At 51.4% G+C, this 23,759-nt stretch overlaps 1 protein-coding gene across 1 annotated transcript in view; it reads right to left on the reverse strand.

The window, feature by feature from the left end:
* SIRPA (signal-regulatory protein alpha) overlaps positions 1 to 23,759 on the reverse strand; it is a 50,313-nt gene that overhangs the window by 1,090 nt on the left and 25,464 nt on the right. Inside the window, exons 2-7 of the mRNA XM_006881392.1 lie at positions 21,908 to 22,273; positions 14,042 to 14,356; positions 13,139 to 13,465; positions 10,652 to 10,762; positions 7,731 to 7,755; positions 1,151 to 1,190 (exon numbers count right to left, since the gene is read on the reverse strand). Coding sequence (XP_006881454.1) covers positions 1,151 to 1,190; positions 7,731 to 7,755; positions 10,652 to 10,762; positions 13,139 to 13,465; positions 14,042 to 14,356; positions 21,908 to 22,273 — 1,184 coding nt within the window. The remainder of the gene's footprint in view (positions 1 to 1,150; positions 1,191 to 7,730; positions 7,756 to 10,651; positions 10,763 to 13,138; positions 13,466 to 14,041; positions 14,357 to 21,907; positions 22,274 to 23,759) is intronic.

Below are 23,759 nucleotides of genomic sequence, written 5' to 3' on the forward strand. Positions count from 1 at the left end.
TTCCCTCCGAACTTCTCTGTCCTGGACCCTGGGCACACCCTCAATTAGTAATGCAAAATCCTGCCACACATCACATTCTACCCCAGCGAAGCTGACACCTGTGAATCTGAGCTATGAGACCACAGCTACCAAGAACAGGGCTGTGGCACTCCCCACCCCCCCTTGCTTACTGCATATTAGCTGCTGCTTGGTAAATCTTTCCCCCAGAAAGTGCCAGAAAGAAATCCAGAAGTAAACTGATTGGGCAGAAAGCAATGGATACTACGACTGTTTTCCCAAGCTGGACATGAGCTCCCACCCAGGCAGCCTTGGGTCAGGAAGCTGGCTGAGGAAGAGCGCGCCTTTCACCAGCCCAGCTCCTTCCACACATCACATCCGAAACGATGACAAGTGCTTGGGAGATGTCAAGGACAGCTGGCGCTCTCTCGTCCCTGGGTTCAGAGCAGGGCCTGTCTTATTACAAGACGCCAAGGAGCCCTCTTGCCTCCAAGGTCTGACAGCGTCAGCTGGTGATAAGCAGGGCTAAGTTCCTCAGAAATAGGCCAACCGTGTTGTCTGAGAAATCGCCTCAGCTGGAGGCCATGTGTCCTTTCGTGAGGTAATTAATAGCACAGGGTCCTGCTCCCAGCAGCAGACTGGGGAGGCTCTGACAGCACTGGGCCGCCTGGAGTCCGTGCAAGATGGGCTCCAAGGAGGTGGTGAAGGAAGCTCCTGGTAGGTGAGGCCCAGCCCACTACACAGTAACCCCTGGAGCCATGCAATGGGTCAACTCAACTCGCTGCTGTCAAATCAGAGCTGACTCATCACTGACCTTTCAGGACGTTTTCAGAGGCCGTATCTGACTCACACAGGCAGAGCCTGCCTACCTTTCTCCCTAGGAGCACCTGGTGGATTTGAACCTCCCGTGTTTGGGTTGGCAGTGCAACCCTTTACGCTAGGCCACCAGAGCCAGCATCGCGTTCTAGGGAGCTTGTGGCCGATTCCCCCGCTGGCTGGCGCAGAAGGAGGGGGTGTGTGAGGACAAGAGGAGGGGGACAGGAGTGTACAGGTCCTCCCACCCAGGGGAGCGAGCACGTCTTAATCGGGAACCGGATCTGAGGAAATCACACCATCCAGGCTCCCTGGGAGCGTATCTCACCAAGGACTGTACCTGGGTTACTTCTCTGGCATTCTTCTCAGGCTCGTGCAACCTAAAAAAAGGAGAGAAGAGGCACTGATAAAAATATCCTCCCTATCTCCAGCACTCACACAGACGGATAAGAATAACATTTAAGTTCCACTTCCTTTCTGGGTGGAGGATATTGGATGAACAGTTCAAACAAGAGGCACAGCTGCTTCTCCAGCGTATGGACGAAAGGGCCCCGCAAGAAGGAGTCGGAACCAGCCCACTATCATTTTTTCAGCCTGAGCCATCACCAAGGATTAAAAAAAAAAATACTCAGTGGTGGTGATGCTGGGGTGAGACTGGACTTTTCACAGACCACTGACGGGAGAGGTGAACCACATTCTTTAGAAAAGCAGCCTCGAAATAGAGACCAAGAGCTTGCAAAGTGCCAGCTACCAAGCTCATGAAAAAAAAAAAAAAACCACACAGAAAAAGTTGACGCACGAGGGACGTCTGTTCCTGGAGTGTTTACATTTCACAGCTCTGCCAGTTGGGACCAGCCAAGGATGGGAGGGTGGACGCAGAGAGATACAGACGAAAACAGGTTTCTAAGGAGATTTTTCTTACTGCAGATGATTACGTTAAAATGGTAAGCTGAAAAAGTTAAGATTCTCCGCGCAAAGATCTCAACCGTGACAAACGTGCAGTTAGCACTGGGAGGCAACACGGAAAGGTGATAATAAGTCTTTAGGTGGTTATGTTTCTCTTCTAATTTCTCATAGTCTCCAAATACGGTAAGCAGTCAGGTATTAGCATAAAAAGGAAGAAGACAGACAGACAGACCGAGACGCCTTGGTTCGTCAGGGGCAAGTACGTGCGTTTGACTTTGCAGCTGGCAGCCGGGCCTGGCGCGTGCGTGTGAGGCTAAGTTGTGTGCAAACCCACAACCCTGGTTCTGCAGGAGGCATGTGACTCGTGAGCCAGCAGCTCTGGGCATGGGAGCCCGGTTCCCGTCAGAACTGAGCGATGGGGCTTGGAGCAGGTTATTAATGGATCTGGCCTGAGTGCTCGCCTGAGAAGGCAGTTCTGGGGACGTGACAAGCCCCACACGGCCAGAGAGAAGGCCGATCAGCAGGCGGATACGTCTGGTAGGTGTTCATGCGGAGCTACCCACACTGTCACCAGTTCCAAGCATTCCTGGGGTTCACGCCCAACTCCTCTTTGGGTCAAGTCCTGACTCCTGGCCCCTGCTGATTCCCTCAGGCTCATTTGCTCCCCCACTTACCCACCTACTAAATACTGAATGAGCATTACACGCTTTATGCTCGAAGCACAGCCTAGATTCCCCTCTTGGAGCACATTTCTCTTGATTCATTCCTGTTTATTCTTTAAGACTCAGCTATGACTCTGCTCACTTGGGAGAACTTGTCTGACAGTGCTGGGTTGGCCCGGAGGCCCCTCCCAGTCTATTTTTATATCTGGTTTATCTGTACACTGTGCTTCCTCACTAGATGGGGCAGGTGCTCAAGAGCTGACTCAGAATGAATGGATGAGTGCCCCAGGGCCTTTGCACATGCAGTCCTCCCTTGTCTCTTCGTCTGCCTGCTCCTTTAGATCCTGTTTTAAGCAGTCCTTTCTCAGGATACCATCACCGAACCTGCAGACTCCACTCTCAGCAGGCTGGTTCCTCCCTGGCACAGTAAAGTTGATTAGACTGTGATCAACTATTCGTTTTACAAGTCAGTCCTTCCCCTTCCTCTTTCCTGTCTCAGTGTCAGCAGATGGTACCTCCTTCATCTATCACCGTGCTCAGTGCAAAGAAGCAGAATCAGCCTCGGTCCTTCTTTCTCCTCCTTTACGGGCAACTCTAATTCACTCCCAGGATCACTGGTGCCATCCCCAAATCTAGTCCTCTGTTGCTGCCACCATCCTGAAGAGCCCACCTCTCTGATATTCCTAGGTTCTGGTCCTGCCTTCAGTGACGCCACTGCCCACATTTCAAAAGGATCGGTGCTAGCACATCACAGCTCTCCCCAAGACCCTCAGCCCTTCTCATCATGCCACAAGGGATATTCCAGTGCTGTACCTACACCCAGCCGGATCCCATCTGCTGAATGTTCTAGTCTTCCTTTCACGCTCTACTCAGGCCACCCTGACCTCCTCCTTGATGCTTCATGAACTGCTGCTCCAGCCATGAACTCAGGGCCCCAGCTCTCCTCGGCCTGCTGCACTCCTGCCTCATGGAATCCTGGGGCTGGAGACTGCTCATCCTTAGGTTATCTCCTGAATGTTACCGTAGACACACTTCTTCTGCTCCCCCATCACCACCCCACCTTCCCGCTCTGCTCCAGCCCCTTACCCTGCTTTGTGAGGGACAGACAGCCCCTACCTGACATGGCTTCATACCCTCCCAGCCTACGGGGTGACTGCTTATTGGACCATGAGTGCTATGTAGGCAGGAACCCAGAAGGAACCCCCAGAATGCAGTCTGAGGGATGGAGATCTAAGCATGGAGTTTGGGGGCTCAGTGAAGATATCCCAAATAAGGACTTTTAAAACAGGATCTAGAGGAAGAGGTAGAGTGAAGCAGTTGGAGAGACAGGGAAAGCTGGGTTTGTCAGGGCCCTGGGGTAGCCTGATACTGATGCCAAGTCATGTGCAAGGGCCCTGGGGCAAGTTGACATTCATCCCAAAGTCCCATCTGGTAAAGAAGCAAGACAAACAGAGAGACAGACAGAAACACAAACCACATAAAAACAAGCCGAGGTATCCTAGCCAAGCCAGTGCTGTCAGAGAAGCTACCCCAAAGAGGTAGCAGGTTAGTTAAGTCCACCACTGAAGTCCCTGCACTTGGAACCAAAACAGCACAAGGCCAGCACTCTACAAATATTTGCTGAATGAATGAATCCTCCACCCATAGTAACCTAAGTGTCCTCTTTGTTCCCCTTATTGCAGTCCCCCAGCTCCAGGCCTGTCACCGAGCTGGGTTGATCTAGGCGAACAAATAAAAGAGCCAGGGAAATCCTAAATATTCCACGAACAAGCACAGCAAATGTCTGACAAATGAACGGATGGCCGGCCGAAGGAGCCCCAGTGCCCAATTAAGGAAGCCGAGACACATTTTTCTCCCATCTGAGCCGAGGAAGATTACAGACAGTGTTCTTTCTGCCTGGATGTTCCTAACCAGGGGAGTCAGCGACCGCCAAGCCCTCCACGGCACCCCTGCAATCGGCCCCCCTGCAAAGGGATAGGGTCCTTTGAACTCAAAGCGGCAGCGTTCCCCGGGCACCCCCCAACGGGCTCGGCTGTTACCCGGCGTCATCGTCGTTTGGAAAACGTCTGATCCCCAGCACGCGGCGGCTGCAGCCGGCCGACCCACCAATGCCGCTCACTAGCTTCCACTTTGGTTCAGCTGAACGGGGACCAAATGATGAAAGATGAAAGGGAACACGTGCTTTCACAGCTCCCTTGGTAGGCCCATGCCGGAAAAAGAAAATAAAAAAACACCAAGCCCAAAACGGCCGTCTTCTCCCGGGAAGATGAAACAGGCAGCAAGAAGCATCTGAGCGAACGCGGATGATGAAAAGCACCTGCTCTCGTGTCAGAAGACTCGGCCCGAGTCACAGCTCGGAGTTTCCAGCACTTATCGACGGCGGGATCGCGAGAACATCACAGGACTGCCCCAGCCTCCGTTCCCTCAACCATATAAAGGGCGATATTAGCAAACTTCCCAGACACGAGTGGTTAAGTGTTAGACTACTACTCCAGAGGTTGGCAGTTTGAACCCACCCACAGGTGCCTCTGGAGACAGGCCTGGAACAGCGGCGGCCCTCAAAGCCCGACAGGTCTACATTGTACACATGCGGCTGCTGTGACATCAAAGTGACTTAATGGCAATTAACATGAAGAAGCTTCTAGAACAGGGCTCTCAAGAATGGCCTGGGATCCATACCAGCAATGCCCCCTGAGAAGCAACTGCCAAGCCCTCCCTGGATCCCCCTGGAGCAGAAATTCAGTTTTAGTCTGTGTTTAGAAATACAAATCCTGAATCAGAAACAGCAAGGGGCTTTAAATTGTGTTTCAGGAGCCTTCCAGCTGACGCCAGGACACACAGCGGGCTGAGAACCGCTGCTCTGTAACCAGGGATGAAAATGCATCACAGGGATTCCGGCGACAATTATATTACAAACGGGCTAACGTAAGTCAAAGTGTAGGCCGGTGACTGGCACATAGTAAATGCTCAATAAACGCTAGCTGCTGCTGTTCCTGTGACTATTACTGTTGATGTGATCTTTTTCTTCAAGAAACCATCTGATAAGGGAAGAAGACAAGTAAAATATAACAACACTGACAACAGAGAGCGGGTGAGCAAGCGAAAGAGGGACCGTCCAGTGCTTGGGGCCATGAAGCCGCCAAGTGTGAATGTTTTGAGCTCCAAGAATGAGGAGATGGGAGCTTACCGGCCATGTCTGTAATGGCAGCCATTCATTCACCAAAACTTTACTGAATGTTGCTATCCAATTCCAGGTAACACGGCCAGGTTAGCGGCCACAGCCATGAGGAGGGGGAATGGCCCCGCAGGAGGACAGGTGCAGAGGCCCATGAGCTCACAGGGGTGACAGTACAGGGGGTCTGGGAGACCTCCCAGGATGGGCCCCCAACCCTGGAGGAGGTGACATCGACCCTCAGCCCAAAGAAGAGCAGGCACTGTGGGGCAGAAGGAGGGGTGCCCACTCTAATCACCACGCTGTGCCCATGTAACTGCTGCCCGAGAGTTAAGGAGCCCTGGGAGGTGTGCGAGCAGGGCAGGGACACCTCTCAGAGAGAGGCCAGCTCTGAGGGACAGGAGGAAAGCAGGCAGAAGAAAGCAGGACCAAGGCCTGGAGCCGAAGGCTGGAGAGATGCTGCCAGGGGGTCTGTCCAGTCAGCAGGGCTGGGCCAGGGGGGCCTGGGGGCCTGGAGAAAAAATAGGAACTTTATTTTAAGCTGGGGGAACCACTGAGAGGACAGAAGCAGAGCTTTGCATCTTGAGACTGTGGACCAGGTGCGGGAATGAAGTGGACAAAGGCCCAGCCAAAGGAATGTACTTCCTGGGAAACACAAGGAGCTGCTTTACCGCAGGGCTCTGTCTGCTCACGGTGGGAGAGGAGGGGCTGGACAGGCTGTGGCGGTGGGGACCAGAAAAGGAAGCCAGGCTGTGTCCCCTTCTACCTCCCAGAACCCCCTCAGGTGAGTCAGACACCCTTATGCTCTACCAAGCACCCTGCCTTTCCCCTTCACCTCGCCCATCATGCACACTCCCCTCTGAACATGACCTCCAACTTGAGCGCTAATCTTGACCCTCCATTCAATCTATTTAGAAAGTCTTTTCATCTCTACCTTCAAAATACATCACCCAGCCCCTGTCCAACCCAACTCTCTGGTCTGCACACACTGGCAAGTGACTCATTTGAGACAAAGTTGGATGATGTCCCCCCTGCGGCTTCTGTTTGCACCCTGAGTCCTTCCTGTGCCCACAGGACACCAGCTTCATGGTAGCCTTCCGTTTTGCTTACCCCCCTGAGTCCTAAGAGATCAGATTCTCTTACACGCATCCAGTGGTGAGCCTGAGCTGGATGAACACCAAGCTATTTCACTTCATTTATCCCGCGGGGGTGAATATTCCTATGTTTCTATGCAGATGCAGCAATATGTTAGATTACGGGGTGCAGCCCCTACCCTGGTGGGGGTGAACAGGGGCGCTCCTAAAAGTAGAAGAGCCTGAATTAGCACATCCGGCTGCAAAGACTTCAGAAAGGAGGCTATGCACCTGCATCTCCACCATCTCAAGGTCTCCTCTGCCCCATTTCCCTCTACCAGCCACACAGGCTGCCCCCCTGCCCCGTGTCCACCACCCACCCCACCCCCGAGCTGTCCTCTTGCTCAGCATACTGCTCCTCCTCCTCACAGCCTCTCAGCTCTCTCTAATACGTACTCCATTCTCAAACAGCTTGTGAGGACCACACACTCCTGAGGTGACATTTCACAGCACTTTGCTTCCATCTCTGGCCTGTCTCCCTCACTAGTATCCAAGCCTCAAGCAGGCCTGGGCTTTGCCTGCTCCCTGCTATGACCCCAGCACCCAGACAGAGCCAGCACATAGCGGAGACACAGCAAACACCGCAAACATGAATCAACAAATGAACGTGTTCTGAGTCACCTGAGCTCCCCAGTGGCTGTGAGCTTCAGGGAAATACACACTCCTTCCATCTGAAGTATCACACAACTCCCAGGGCCAAACCATGCCAAGGACTCAACAAGAATTTATGGACTCAAAGAAAGAGCTCACCACACAGCCCAGGCCTAGCCTGGCGATGAGAGCCTTGGGTGTGGGGCATTTGGGAGCACGGAAAACCTGGGGGGTCATCTGTTACCATCCACATGGGAACTGATCAGGGACAACAGGCACGAACGTAAAGCCTCAAATCAATGTGGTCATTACAAACAGCTCTGGGACTGCAGTGACGGGATAAAAATGCTTCAGGGCACAGAAGTGAGGCAGTGGTGTGGAGCGTGCTTTGATATTTGGAGTTCTCAATAATCAACTGAAAACCAGAAAAGCACTCAAGCCCAAGGATGTGCTTACCTTGTAGAAGAAGTGGAACCCTTAGCTGGAAGAGAAAAGGAAAAGCCAGTTATTTAAGATAGGCAGGAACACACTGTCTTCCATCACGTGCCCCTCCACTCCCAAGTGTCTCCCCGCAGGGCCATGGGGAGGAATCACTGGCCCACAGTCTCCCAAAAGGAAGACCACAGGGAGGACCCTGCTTGCCCACCCAAGGGAGCTGCCAGAGGTCAGACTCCTAAGTGGCTGTGAGGGGTCAAGTGCCCCACGTGGTCAGGGCCTCAAAGCGATTCGGCCACAAATGTAAGGGAGGCCTGACAGTCCGCCCAGACTGACACACTGGGAAGAAAGGCCTGGTGATCTACTGAAAAGCAAGCCAATGAAAACTCCATGAAGCATGATAATCTGATCGTATTGTCCACGGGGGTCACCATGAGATGCAGGACAACTCAATGACACCTAGAAGATCAAGCCCGACACCCAGCCTGAGACCCTCACAACGGGTAAGATTTCAGGGCTGGGAGTCAGGGGCCCCAGACTTGAGTCCTAGTTGTGCCGCTGACTCGCTGCGTGACCTTGGGTGGGCCGTCTCCCCCTCTGCGCCTGCATTGCACCTCTAGAACCCGCAGGGCTGAGCTGGCATCCATTTACCTACATGTCCCTATTGTGTGAAAAAAGGATCTCGGGAGGGAAGAAAGGCCCATCTGGTTCAGAGGTTTTAAACCTGTAATATGGGGCACCCCATGGAGAAGCCTCTGGGGTTCAGCAGCCATTTGACTCCCATTTCACTGCAAACCTGTAATTAAAAAGCAACCTGCACGCTGGAATGTGCTCTGCACCGCAGGCCAACAGGCTGGAGGCTGCCAGGGTGCGAGGATTCCTGCTGCCCGGTTCACAGCTGGTGCCCGGGCAGGCGCTGCAATGCAGGTGAGCGAGTGGGTTGCAGGTGGGGAGGCTGCAGCTCGGCACCTGACCTCGGAGACCATGAGCCACCAAGCAACTGGGGCACAAGTCATCTGTGGGGAAGTCAGTGATGCTAGGCACCCCCAATTTGAGTGACTTATCCAGGGCTACGCAGATGGCAAGCTGTGGTGGAGAAATGAAGGGATCTCTGGTGGCTCAGTGGTAAGGAGCTGCGCTATCAATCCAAAGGCATATGGTTCAAATTCACCAACTGCTTTGTGGGAGAATGATGGGTAATCTCTTTCCACGCAATTAACTGCCTCTGAAAACCCACTGGAGGGCCAGCTATGAGTCAGCTCTGACTTGACAGTACACAACAATAATAATGTCATGATTATTGAATGGAAGAGGATGGGTGGACCCCTCCAGACCCCAGCAAAGGAAAAAAAAATGAGGGTGGAGGTGGCAGTCAGAGGGGTCCCATGCATGGTCCCTGAAGACCCACTGCCAGGGTTTGAATCTGGGCTCCACCACTGAGCAGCTGTGAGGCCCCAGGCAAGTTTTAGAACTTTTTTATGCCTCAATTTTCTCATCTGTAAAGTGGGACCTCAGAGTTTTCTGGTGAGGACCAAGTCACTATGCACAAAGCCCCTGGACAGTGCCCAGAGCATCAGAAGAGCTGAGTGGGGCTGGCCATTTATTGCCACTCTAGCCCATGTATGCCAATCAGGGTTGTGTCTGCAGCTCCCCAAGCCTTTGTTCTGGAGCTCTGGGACTCTGACGCCCCAATATAATAAGATCCCATGTCAGTCAAGATGGATGGGCTTCAGGAAAGAGTTTCAACAGTGACATCTGTGAGGGCTCCGTCAAGAGGGACTGACTTGTCACCCTGGTGGGTAAGCGACCTGGCTTCCCTACGCAAGGAGAGTCTTCCTCAGGAGACGGCGCTTCAGAGGAAGCACTCAGCGCATCTCCTGCGGGAACACCTTGCAGCTTCCGGCTGTGATGAATACAAGCACTCGAGGTTCAGCCAGTATCTAAGAGCAGAGTGTGCATTCAGCCTCTCTTAAAGGAGGGAAGCGAGAGACAGGGCGACGGGCTGTAGTCTGCTGTGCAAATTTGTCCGTCCAGGGATAAAAGATCATCTCGGGACAACCTTTTTCACTTCGTGACACACAGTGGGTCACAAATGGCATTTACAAAAGAAAACCAGATCGACAATGATAAAAAGAAACCAAATTTTATCCACAGGTGTGTGCAGTTCTCCAAAGATGGGAAATGTACTTCTCTCTCTTGTAATCAAAATCTTAGGAGTTCCTTAAAACCGTCTCCTCAAGAGTCAGAGAGAGAACACATGTTTAGTGCAGGCTCAGAATGTGTCAAGCCTGCTAACACTCAGGGCTGTGTTTGGTTGTCCAGATTATCTCCGGAGGTAGACACAGTTATACCCATTTTACAGATGCAGTAACTGAGACCCAGGGAGGCCAGACTGATTGTTCAGGGCATTAAGCAAAAGCTTGGAACTTGGTTTGTGTGACTCCCAAGTCAGAGCCTGTTTCATAGCTAACACGCCCTCCTACCCTTCACACTCCTACTCGCCCACTCAGACAGGGGGATTCAAACCTGCACTGTCCTCACTCAGAGTCAGAAGCTACTCTCTTCGCTCTGTGAGGGGGGTTTTCTGGAAAGGAGACCCATTGCTCCCACACAGTCCTGACTCCTAGAGCAGATATTAAGACTGTCTGCCATTTTATCCTCCCGGGCCACCTGGGACACCCGGGCAAATCCATCTCCCCTCAAGAGGCACCCCTTCACCCTGGGAAGACATGTCATCATTTTACAACTATGAGCTGAAGGCCGTGGGAGTTATCAATCCAGCTGGAACCTGCTGGAGCTGCTGTATTATCAAACTTGACACTGGTCTTCTGGTTGAAATAACTGGATGTACTTATGGCCACTCCAGTGGCCTCTCCCTCTGGAAGGACAGCCCGGGCAACGCCATCAGGGATGGCCAGGCGGAAGGAGGGAGATGCACGCACCTTTCTTCTGTCGCACTCGGAGGAGGTAAAGGGCTGCAATCACCAGGGCCACCAGCAAGGTACACACGACGCCCACCGCGATAAAAATTTTCTTATTCTGGTCAGAATTTTCTAGGGATCACATGGGACAGAATCTACATGGTCAGAGAGTACACACAGGGGTGAAGAAAGCCCACCACCCCCTTTCACCACTCAACAGATATCATTAGCCGAGACCATCTATCTGGCTGGGCGTTCCCAGAAGTCCCCAGCCGCATGGTGACACTGTGGGACCTGCACACACATCTCTATGCCTGCTCGTTTTATGGGCAGCCAGACAGGACACTAAAACGCCAGAAGGGAAAACCTCTGTTGCTGACAACCAAGAGGCATCCTCACTGCTGATGTGGACAAAAGTCTCACCTCCGAGGAACAAAGACACTCAGGGTCCTTCACATCTGGACTAAGTCCCAGTGCAGGCGCTGTGGCTGCACAAATGCACCTGAAACTACGTCACACTCAGGTGTAAGAGAGAGAGGAGAAAGACAGGTGAGGCATGGTGATGCGGGGATGTGTGCAGGTACCCCAGGCTCTGCAGAGTGTCAGAGCTGCCCAAGACCGGGGCTGAGGGCCAAGCCTAGAATTTCTGGGCGCAGGGGCATGGAAATGCAGGGCCAATGGCTTGGCTCTTTGGCAGCCCTGGGGCAGGCAGAGGATTCTAGATTACTGTCCAGTGACAGTCAGGAGCACAAGTCTTGAGTCACAGAAAACAGGACTGCAAACCAGTGACCATACGACTTCTATGACCCTAGGCCAGTCTTGCACCCATCAACGGCCTCGAGTTATCAGGGCTTTTCCAATAGTGTTTACTGAGTGTCTATTAGGTGCAAAGCCCTCAAGCTACAACACTGAGCAACACAGTCACCATGGTCCCTCCAAGCTGGAAACTCTAATCTGAAGCAGTCAGGAATAAATGGAGACCCAGAGAAGGGCCCTTTTCTTGCCTAAAGCCACACAACAGTCTGTGATGGAGGTAGAGGAGAGTGGAAATAAGATCTTGTCTTTCACTGCAGTGCTCAGACCATGAAAACCAAGTATCGATGAAATCACAGGGCCCCCAACCCCAAAAGTTTTAGACACCCGGCTGCTACATCAAAGTGTGGAGGGTCAAATCCACCTAGAGGCACCTTGGAAGAAAGGCTTGGCATTCTACTTCCCAAAAAAAAATCAGCCCCTGAAAACTCAAAGGAAAACAATTCTGCTTTAACACACATGGCTGCCATGAGCTGGGGTCAACGTCATGCCCGTCATGCCCACTGCCTGTCATGCAGTGGGTTTGAATGTTCCCTGAAGGATGGATTCAGGAAAGAAATTGCTCTGATCGAATCCATGAAAAGCCTCTATAACAGGCCAGGCAGTAGCCATGTTGGCAGCCGGAAGTGAAATATACCATGGGGCACTGAACTCCACCCAGGTGCTGCCATTTAGAATAAAGAGGAGAAAAGGACCGATAAGGGTTTGGAAGAGGGCTGAGAAAATGTTATCCCCACACCCCCTAGGGGAAGATATCAGCACAGTCCTTTTAGAAAACAATGTGATAGTGTCCATGTGCCTTAAATAGATGTGTCCTTTGACCAGAAATGCTCAACCAAGAATTCACCCTATGAGAATAGTCACATGTGAGCGACAGACGTGCAAGCATGCTCTTTGCACCATTAACCGTATGTGCTGCAAACACCCTACGTGCACGCCATTCAGTAAGTGTTTGCATGAGCCGGGGACAAGTCTGCAGTGTTGTTAGGCAGACAAGGCAGAGCTTAGCAGGAGCAAGAAGAGCTGTGGGCTGTTGTGGACCAGGGGATGCAGTAATTGTTAGGGGAGAAACAAGGAGCAAGACTTCTCTCATTCTTTCTTTCTTTGATGTTCATTTATTGGGCGGGAATCTATAAAGATATATACTAGAAAGTATTTATGCCAAACTTTTACAATAGTGAGAGTGGAACAGTGGGACTTAGGGAAGGAAACTAATTTCCTTTATATTTACAAATGTCTCGATTACTCTAAAGGGAACCTTGATAGCACAATGGTTAAGCCCTTAACTGTCAAGCAGAAGGTTGGGGGTTCGAACTCACCTGCTGCTATAAGGGATACTGGTAATGGCAGACTGCTGCAATAAGGATTTACAGCGTTGGAAATCTTACGAGGCAATTCTACCCTGTCTTAGATGGTCTCTTAAAGTCGACAGCAATGGGTTTGGTTTTGTGTTCGTTTACTCTATAATAAAATGAATGAGGGAGGCCTGGTAGTGTCATGGTTTAACCTTGATTGTGAATGGAAAGGTTGGCAGTTTGAACTGTCACATGGGCTCGCTACGAGTCAAAGTCCACTGGCTACCACTCAACAACAGGACGCATGAGTGACTATTTTAAAATTCAAATGATAAAGATAATAATAATAATAATATAAAATTATGTTAAAAAGCCAGGTAGGGTTGAGTGCGGGGCTCACCAGAGGGCGTGTCTGTGTTCTCGTTCTTCTGCGGCTCTGTGCGCGTCAGGGTCAGCTGCTTGGTGACCGCTGGCTGCCCGTCATGCACCACCTGGCAGGTGAGCACCACATGCTCCCTGAGGGCAGATGTGTTCACCAGGGTCCAGCTCTTCAGGTTATAGGTCCCATCCTTGTCCTCGGTGAGGATCGAGGCGGAATGTGCTCGGGACACATTTCCATTCTCCAACCAGGTCAAGTTTAGGCTTTTGGGGTAGAACTTCTTCACCTGGCAGGTGGCGTTCACCTGGTTCCCATGGGGCAGTTGTGTAACTTCCAAGGTGGGCGGAACTGAAAGAGCACAGAGCAGAAGCTCTGACCTTCAGGAACACACAGATCACAGAGGGGGCTTGAGAGCGGGGAGCTCCCACCATTGTGACAAAGGAGACACCCGGGGCGGTGGCAGGCATGCAGTATGAGGGTAACCTCTTTGCACAATGAATATAATCACAAGGCAGGGACCAGGCACACAGGAGGTGCTCAGGGTCCAACAGTTCAATTAGGGTCCTAACAAATGAAATCAACAAGCACAATGTCCTTTCATGCAACTGGAACTTGTAGCAAAATCAATATAATCACCAAGCACAAAGGGACTTAGCTTGTACTTGGGGCTAAAAAATGGCTGTTGCCTTTGGTCAAGGAAAGGAAACTCCCTAACACAAAACTTAGCCCATGGAAGAAGTTCAACTGGAAGCTGTCACTGAACTAAGTCAAAGTGTCGAGCAGTGTGACTGACACACTGCAGGTTGATGGTAACTGGGAGGGACTATTAGGGGTTGGATTCCAGGGAGTTTAAGCCCTGGAGAAAAGCAGGGTGGGAATGGGGGAAGCAGGCTGGGGTCTGGGCTGAGTGTGAGTGTCATCTACCTCGGATGGTCTCAGACAAGTTGGCCGTCCCGCGGAGAGAGCCCTGCAGGGTCGTGTGGGCCACCTCACAGATGACCTGGCTGTGAACGTCGTCCTGGGTCAGCATCACCTGAGCTGTGCTGGAGACGTTGTAGGAGACACTGTCGTCTGTCGGGACCACCTCTTCCTGGTGGATCAGGAGCTCATTCCCATTTTTGAACCACTTCAGGGTGACATCTCGAGGGGAGAAGCCATGGGACTGGCAGGTGAAGCTCACTCTGTGCCCAGGGGTGGCCCTCGTTGAGGGGCCCGATACCACAGGGGCAGAGGGCTTGGCTACAAGAAGGAGCATTTGTAACAGTTACCATGAGCGATACGTGTGTGACATCACTGTTGACACTCTTCCTGAAGACTATTCTCTAATCCTGCTAATACAGCTGGGAGGGAGGGGCCCGTCCTCACCCCACAGAGCAGGACGCAGAGGGGAGAGAGGTGAAGAGGCCTGACAGGCAGACAGGGGTGAGGCCGATAGGAAATTCTAGGCAGAGTCCAAATTCCACCTTCTTTTCTCTGAGCCAGGTGATTTCCTACCAATCTGGGCATTGGAACAAAATTACTCATCAGTCTCACTCTTTGCATCCACTAATCCTAGCTGGCCTCACCTGGAAGCCTTCCCATCTCAAAGAATCACATTTACAGAAGTAAATGCAGAAGTGGCAGAGCGGGACCACCATGATCCACAATGACCAGTCCACTGGTGGCCTGGATGCAGCATGTCCCAGCTTCCCCACCTGTAAAAAGTAGGGCCAGATGCCTTCCCCTTCCAGCGCTGGTGAAGATCAAATGAAGTCATGCCAACATTTTTACTCTGGACAAACCACAGACGGTGCCTAAACAGGCAAACACTTATCTCTAACCTACATTTTCTTTCTTTCCAGGTTCCCCTCTCCTTCAGGTCTTTACTCATTTACTCCCAATTCTGCATTCATTCCCAATATTCCGGCAGGGCCTAACCTGTGCCGAACCAAGATCTGAAAGGAGGGAAAAGGGGTCTGCTTCTCTGAGTGGGAGGTGGTCTTTTTAGGTGAAAACCAAAAGTTATTGGGTGCTGAAAAAGTCTCAAGAGGCTCATTTCTAAATTCAAGAGAAGCAAATAAGAGGAGACAAAGCCAGAAGCACTTCCAGTGCCCTAAACATATCCAGGAAGCAGAGAATTAGGAGGAGGGCCATTCTTCCCAGAGGGCACGTCCTTACCGCATATCTGGGGTCTCCAAGCTGTTAATTATTACCCATATTTCTGTAGAGTCACCAAGCAGCAAATATTACAAATATTTGCATTTGTGAATATTTAACTTCCCTCTAAATGCTCATGCAGCAACACTTTAAAGCACAGCAAAGGAGGGTGAGATGTGAACACTGATTGAGGGTCAGACCAAGAGAGGAAGACTTTCAACAAGATAGATGGATATAGTGACTGGAACAAGAAGCTAGTTAGAAATTGTGAAGTGGTGTAGGCTAAGAGAAGGTTCAGATCAGTTGTTTACAGGGTCACTAAGAGTCAGACTTGACCCAACAGCACCTAACACCACCACCAGCCTGGGCCCTGAAACTGGGCTATCAGACTCCAGCTTCTTTATCCTCCCTCCAGCCTGGTGGGCCAGTTCAACAAGCACCCCATTGACTGGCTGGGCTCCGACAAGGCGTGTGCTGGCTGGCCAAGGACACACAGAGCCCACACCAGGCCTGACTTAATTTTAATGCATCTGTGCTCTGTCTTTCTGAGCCTCAGCGTCTGTTTCTGTAAGAAGTGGATGAAACATCAACTTGGTAAGAGCAGAAGTTGTGTGTCTACAAGAGCCTGGTGGGTGTAGCCGCTCTGGAAGTACCATTGTGATACTTGGGATAAAGTTATCAGGAGAAGCTCGGCCTGGGAGAAGGACCACATGGTTGGAGAAGGGTCAGTGAAAGAGAAGACCCTTAACAAGATGGACTGATGCAATGACTGCTATTAACAACAAGCCCACCTACAGCAGAGATAATGTGGAATGGCAGGTTTCCATTCTGTTGTTCTAAGAGTGCCTGTGGGTTGGAGTTGTGTTAATCTGGAGACTAAGGTGCGCCTGATCCTGGCCATGGTCTTCACAATCATGTGCTATGCATCAGAAACCTGGACAATGACTCGGGATGACAGAAGGAAAATTGATACCTTTGAGCTGTGGTGTTGGAGAAGAGTATTGAATATACCATGGGCTGCTAAGAGAACAAACAGGTATGTCTTGGAGAGGATAAAACCAGGCTGTTCCTTGGAAGCAAGGATTCTGAACCTCCGTCTGACATACAATGGACATTTTGCAAGGAGGGATCAGTCCTTGGAGAGGGACATAATGCTTGGGAAGGTGTAGGGACAACACAAGAGAGGAAGACTTTCAATGAGATGGACTGATTCAGTGACTGGGGTAATGGGGGTAGCTGTGTAGAGATAATAAGGTTGGCTCAGGATAGAGCAGGGTTCAGAGCTGTTGTACAATGGGTCGCTATGAGTTGCAGGTGACTTGATGGCACATAACAATAATAACAACACAATAACAACAACAATATTATTTGGATGGTAAGAGATGATCACTGAGAGTTTTTAAACAACTGAGTGACTCCTGAGGCAATAAGAAGCAAAACAAAAGCATAGAACAAACAGCAAAGCACCCCAAATTCTCTCCCAAATGCTGCCAAACGAAGAAAACAAAATTTAAAATAGCAGTGAAAACCATCAAATTCTATTTCTCCTCTTTTAAAATAATCCCCTCAGGAAGCAAAGTTTGGTGGATGGATTTTCAAAACACAAAGATGGCGGGCGTCTTCCACTCGACCAGCTCCGCACAGAAGCTGGGTATGTGCTAAGTGGGCTCTCCACAGCCACACTGAGGCAGGGAGGGTCCCGTGACGGAAATGTCACATTCTATTCAGACACAAATATGTTTGAAGATGGGAAGGCTCCCCAGCAATGAACTCGAATCAGAACCCAGCTTTGTTTTGGTGTTCACTCTTGGTGGACAGAGCATGTGGGGAGCCCCTTCTCGGGTCCTGAGGTATGTCTATGAATGAGGTGTCCGTGCCACATGCTGGGGCCTACTTTCTCAGGTCCCCAAAGAGCTGTCACTGCCATGGCCTATTCTGAAGGACACACACCCCCTTGAAAGCTGTTCTGAGGCCCAGAACCATGGGGAACCTGCCCTGACAGGAAATCTCTCGTGACCCCAGAGCACAGGCAGCTCACGAGCCCTCAGCCCTGCCTGTGGATGGAATCATCTGGAGTTACTGCAAAGTTTAGATGCCTAGGCCCACTCCAAACCATCCGAATCAGAATTTCCGTGACAGGACCTGAGTCTTGGGATTTGTTTTTCAAAGTGCTCTGGATGATTTTAATGAGGAGCCAAGAACGAAACCACTAAAGCTAGTGAACTCTCACCCCAAACCTCATTTACAATATAACCTGGAAAAGTGACCTGTCCAAGGTCCAATGGCTTTTGGCACAACATTCAGAACTTAAAGTTATTGGGAATTTCCTGTACCTCAGGTACCATTTTAAACACCTCACTCTTTGAATGATCCCAGCCTCTCCAGAAGACTGGAACCAGAGCTGACATGTGAGGACACAGAGCCCAGTACAACTCATCCGAGGTCACAGTCCGGAAGCGGCAGAGCTGGGATTCGAATCCAGTCAGCTGGGGGGCAGTCTGCGCTCCCCTAACCACTGCACTACTCATGCTCAGCAATAACTGCAAATCTAAGGACATATTAGGGAGCATCTGGCCTAGCGGCTGCGCTGCAATCCAGAAGGCACACAGTTCAAGGCCACCAGCTGCTCCGCAGCAGAAGGACAGGCAGTCTCCTCCTGTGTGAAAACCCACTGGAGGGTTGGTTCTGACTCTATGGGACAGAACAGCAACAAGGGCATATGCATATCCTCTCCAATCCTCAGAGAACCCAAGTGTTGGTGGTGTTGGGTGCTGGCAAGTTGACTATGACCCGTATCAACCCTGTGAAGAACAGATCTGCACCCTGTCCGGTCCTGAGCCATCCTCACCGTCTCTGACACACCCGAGCCCACTGCTACAGTCACTGTGTCAATCCCCCTGGTTGAGGGGCTTCCTCTCTTCTGCCTATCCTCCACCCTTCCAAGGAACAGCCTCTCCTAGCAACATGTATGAAGTACATGAGACACATGTGTCCATGGGACGCCAGAGCAGTGGTCATGATCAGCCCCATTTCACAGGTTCAAGGGGAAAAGGGACTTGCTCAAGATCAGTTATGAGAGAATCAAACACCCTTCATTTACTGAGATCTAGGCTAGTGCAAGGGGTAAGCACTCATCTGCCAACCTGAAAGTCAGTGGTTTAAACTCAACATTCGGTCTGGGGAAGAAAGATGCAGCATTCGGCTTTCGTAAAGACGAAGCCTTGGAAGCCGTATGGGGAGCGCTGGCAACAGAGTCTGTAGGGGGTCATGTTGCTAGTCCAAAGGCGGTTCAAATCCACCAACAGCTGACAGAAAAGTGTGCAATCTCTTCCAATGCAGATTACAGCCTCTGAAAACCCACAGAAGGGTCAGCTACCAATCAGTTCCAGCTGGACGGTCATCGCTGAGTTTTTTAAAACCACAGAGAGGGAGCTCTGGTGATGTGGGGCACAGGAAGTTTTGCTTCCAACCCAAAGGCCATGCCTCTCTGAAGGTTCGAATCCACCAGGAGCTTCATGGGACAATGATGAGCAGTCTCCTCTCACGTGATTTACAGCCTTGAGAACCTGTTGGAGGGTCAGCTATGAGTCAACTCCAGCTCATTCGCAATGAGAGCGCGTCCCCATAGGGCGAGTCTAATCTGTCCACTGGGCAGCCACGAGTTAGAAGTGACCTGAAGGAAATGATGTGTTTTGTTTGTGAACTAGGTGAGTTTTATTCCTCACAGTATCCAGAAAGATGGGGGTGATTACCCACACAGTCTACAGCTGAGGAAACTGAGGCTCTGTAAAGAAACCAAGTCGTGCAAGGTCATTCAAACTTGAAATAATACCTAGGTTGTCTGAGTGCCAGCTCTGTACTAGGTGCCTCATATTGTTGTTATTGTTGTGTACCTCTGAGTCGGAACACAGATGACCCTCTGGCAGGTTTGCAGAGGCAGCTAATCGCACAGGAGGAGACTGCCCATTCTTCTCCCACGGAGCAGCTGGTGGATTCGAATTGTGTGCCTTTTAGGATCACAGTGCAGTTTCTTACCATTAGGCTACCAGGGCTCCCTGGGTGCCTAATCCAAAGGACCTGAAATAGTTTCAACTCTCCTGAAAGGATTCCAAGATTAGCATCATTTTGTAAATGAGAAAACGGAAGGTTTCGGGGATAAGATGTCTGTGACCAAGTGGGACTCTCCTGTGGTCTACAAGCATTCGTTCCTCTGACATCAGCAGAGCAAATGCCCACCTTCAGCAAACCTCCCTTCTCCCTGTGTGATCCTTGGCTGCAGTAATTACCGGAGCAGCCATCCTCCTCAGCAGCGCCCAGGCCGGTTACTGTGCAGCAATAAACAGAGGATGCTGGGCGCCTGACAACCTGCATCTGGAGAATAAACATTCGCTCACCCGGGACCCCCAGCACCCTCCAGGGGCTGCCCTCCTCTCGGCATCCTTGGCCTTCGGGGCTGTGCAGGGGGTGCCTATTCTCTGGAGGGGAGGTTGCCTGGGCCCCTCTCTGTTCATCAGCACTGCCTTTTACAGAGCAGGCTCCCCGGCTGCAGAGAAGCATCAACATCACAACAATGAGGAGGAAAGGTGCCTCCGTGCCACTAAGGCTCGTGCCGAGGAGCCTCTTTGAAGAGCAGGTTCTCTATCTCCTGATCTATCTGGGTGATCGGGGTGACAAAGCTCCCCCTTTCTTCCACGATGGGATTCTTTTTTAAATGCTCAGTGTTGCAAAGCAGGATAACACATGATTTTAAAAGGAAAGGACTACAGCCCTCTGCACACTGTGACAAGTACCATGTGGGGGGGGGGCAGGTGCCACAGAGAACAGGGACTGTGGAGTCACAGAGTTTAGGGTTCCAATCTCAGGCTCCCTATTTGCCCACAGTCAGGTGCCCATTCTGAGCTTTATGTGCTCATTCATGTGTAAAGGACAGTTAATGCCCCTCCCTCCCAGTCCTGGGTAGAAAGGTAAATGGCATCGTGGGAACATGATGGATCTCGCTGGTCCCCTGCCCCTTTCTCATCCTGGCCTTCACCTGGGGAGACAGCCTGGCAGAGAGGACGGGCGTTCCACCAGGAGTGAGCAGCTGCAAGTCAGGATCAACCTTTTGCTCCTGTGGCTGCTTTTGTAAGGGAAGGAGACAGACCATCTGAGGGCCTAAGTGCTTGGACCTGTAACATCCGTAAAATGAAGAAAAAGCTACCTTCCCCGCCTATGTCCTGGGCTGGAGGTATCTCAGTAGCTGAATTTGGCCCAGTCCATGGAAACTAAACTTCTCAAGTGCTCTAACCCAGGATGCCGCCCCCAGTGGATACCCCACTCGTGTAGGACAATGCAGCTGCGGGTCACTCGAGCAGCTCTGTGTGGACTTCCTGACTGGGGACAAAGTATCCATCACACTTGACCACAGAATAAATGACTCACGACACTTACATATGATGAGACATTGGAGGAGCTTTAAAGAAGAAAGCAGCTCTATTATACTGATGCAGCGAGTACAGGATGATCTGGTTTATATTGAGAAAGGCCTTCTACTTACCTACTACGGGCATTGGGGTCTGAATGTGAGGGACATCCTCAACCTTTGGAAAACTGATAAAACTGAGCAATGCTGGTTCAGCTCAGTGAGCTTTTATTTGGCACCTACTGCATGCCAAGCTCTTTTGTGGTCAGAACAGCACAGGCTGGAGTGTGACATAGAACCAGGTCCCGTCACTGTCTCATCTTGTTACTGTGTGCAGGACCCTGTCACCTTCTGGCCTCAGGTGTCCCACCTATGAGTGAGGACTGGACTGTATCTAAATGTCCTCTGGGGTTGAAATTCCAGGATCCAGGAGTTGGATAAGGTTCCTGGGTCTCTGGAAGAACACCCAACATGAACATCCTCTTTGCTTCACGGACCAGGTAACTTCTGAGTCACTACACGGGAGGCTGGTCTCTGGGATGAGGACATTGTGAGATGACTGGGCTGGGCTCCGAGCCCTCTGTGCTCAGGGGGTGACAATCCAGAATCTGGACATTTCCATGAGTTTTACCAGAGTCCATGGCGTAGTCAGCCCTCTCAGCGTCTCCCACCCAACGCTCCCAGATCCAAACGGAGATTTTGCCTCCCAGGTCCTTCTGCTCAGTATGAAAAATAGAAACTCACATCCCCTCTGCCCTGGCCCAACCCTCTCAGCAGTGGGAGGAGAGAAATGAAGCTCAGAGGAAAGATTTCTGTCTGCTTTGCTCTGTGCTGTTTCCAAATAGCAGAGCAGAGCTATGCACAATGGGCCCTCAGCAGAGCTGCACACAAAGGGGCCTCAGCAGATGTGCATAGAGGAGAAGATACAGCCGTGCTGCAGTGAAGAATCTCAGGCCTGGGGGTAAGGTTTGTCCTGTGACTGGACGTCCTCTAACCTCTCAGCGTGCAAGCAGGTTGGACAAGGCAAGGGTATCAGGCCGACTGATAAGGTTTCCAGACTTTTCTCCACCTTATGACAGCTGTGAGGTCTTGAGCAAACAGCATTACCTCTAAACCTCAGCTCACTCATCTATGAAAACGGGCGAGAAGACAAGCCCCCCAATACCCCTGACACTGAGTGCTCGCTCAGACAACAGAGGGGTTAGTACTGAGCTGCTGTCACACCGAAGGGCAGGTCCCCATGCTGTACTCACCACTCACAGTCACCCGGGTCCCAGGACCAGACTTATACTCCACATCAGGGCTCCCTTTCCTGAACTTCACACAGAAGTAGGTGCCGGTGTCGGCTGGGGTGATGTTGCTGATGCGGATGGAATAGTCCAGGTTCCCTTGTTTTGTTTGATCTGTAAGGTTTCTCACTCGGGGGAAGAGGCGTATGTGGTCCAGGCCTCCTCTGAAATTGTAGACTAACTGCCGATCAGGTCCAGCCCCTCTGTACCACTGGATGGGCCCCACGGGCAAAGGAGAGGAGAGGACACATGACAGATTGACCGCCTCTCCGGCTGCGACTGATGCAGTCCCAGGCTGAGTCACCTGCAGCTCCTCCTGACCGGTCACTCCTGCAGGAGACACAGGCCATTAGTCCTTTTGTGGGGCATATCTATTTACCCAGCTTTTCTCAGCTCCCACCTTCACTCTGAGCACCACTATGACCGGGTGCCATGCTCAGCAATCCCCACGTATGACCTCATGTTTCCTCATCAGAACCTACACAGTGAGGCTGTGTGACCAGTGGGGAAACTGAGGCACACTGTAGTTAATGACTGGGCAGAGTGCAGGGATGAATCTGACTCGAGTGGAACCTTGAACCCTCTCAAGAATAATCACATCTGACCTAGGCTCCTGGATTCAAATATGGATTTATCAAGAAGTGGGGGGGAGGGTGCTCCCCACAGAGGGCTCAGCCTGGACCAAGGCTCCCGTGTGTGGCAGCCGTGTATGTGGGATTCAAAGAGGAGCTCAGGGCCCACGTCCATCCTGACCCAGGAAGCAGGTCCCAGGCAGGGAGCCAGACTCAGTGTCCGAGGTTAGTCCAGGCGGTGGGGTCGTGGAAGGATACGGGACTGAAGCAGGAAGACTGGTTGGAGTTTTGACCTGGTGGTTTACAGGCCCGTCAGGTGACTGACAGGATCAAATTGGGGGCTCACAGGAGGGAGCTGTGCACACTGCCTTAGGTTCATCCCTGCACTGACCTTGACATTTTCTTCTATAAAATAGTTACCAAGACCCCAGATCAATCCCTGAAAGGATTAAATACATCCAGAACAGAGACAGTGTCACCAAGAGCTTCTTCTTTGGAGTCAGAAGACTGATGTGAAACCTGGCCAGGCCCCCTCATTCATGTGTAAATTTTACATTATAGTGTCCATGACCTTATCTGCGAGGCAGTTATAATAACCCCATCGGTCTGTCTTGCTCTGAAAAGGAAATGAGGTCACACATAGAAGTCCCTTAGCACTGACCTGGGCATAGGAGAGGCTGTTCTTGTCATTACACAAACAGTGTGAGTAGTATACACGTCACCATCAGCCTCAGCTGCTGCCCCTGCAGGCCAGACTCTTGGTGCCTGTGGGACACACAGAAGCAGGACCCCATCCAGGCATTCAAGGTTCACGGCAGGCAGGGTAGGAAGGAACGTGAGGTCCCAATGTCAAAGGCTGCTTAGAGTACATGAGATAGGGACGGCGGAGAGGCCGAGGGGAGGGCACTGCCAGGACCATGAGAGGACACTGCTGTGAGATACAGGGATGGAGAGAGAACGGCTTAGGACTGGATTCTTCACTAAGTAAAGTTCAAGGTGAGAAGGGAGAGACAGACCAGGGAAACAGAGAGAAAAGAGAGAGAAGCAGAAAGAGCCAGAGAGGCAAAGACAGAATGAGAGAGTGAGACAGAAAGTGGGAAAGAGAATAAGCACGACAGATAGGGACTGGGGTGCAGGGAGACAGGTGGTCCAGGGCCCAGTCTGAGCTCTCCACTGACCCGTGCTGTGACCCTGGGCAAGTCCTGACCCAGTGTTGGCACCTCAGCCTCACACAGCAGCCACGG

The sequence above is a fragment of the Elephantulus edwardii genome, unplaced genomic scaffold, assembly GCF_000299155.1.
Source record: "Elephantulus edwardii isolate Elephantulus edwardi_28Jun2011 unplaced genomic scaffold, EleEdw1.0 scaffold00015, whole genome shotgun sequence".
In the NCBI taxonomy this organism is placed as follows: domain Eukaryota; kingdom Metazoa; phylum Chordata; class Mammalia; order Macroscelidea; family Macroscelididae; genus Elephantulus; species Elephantulus edwardii.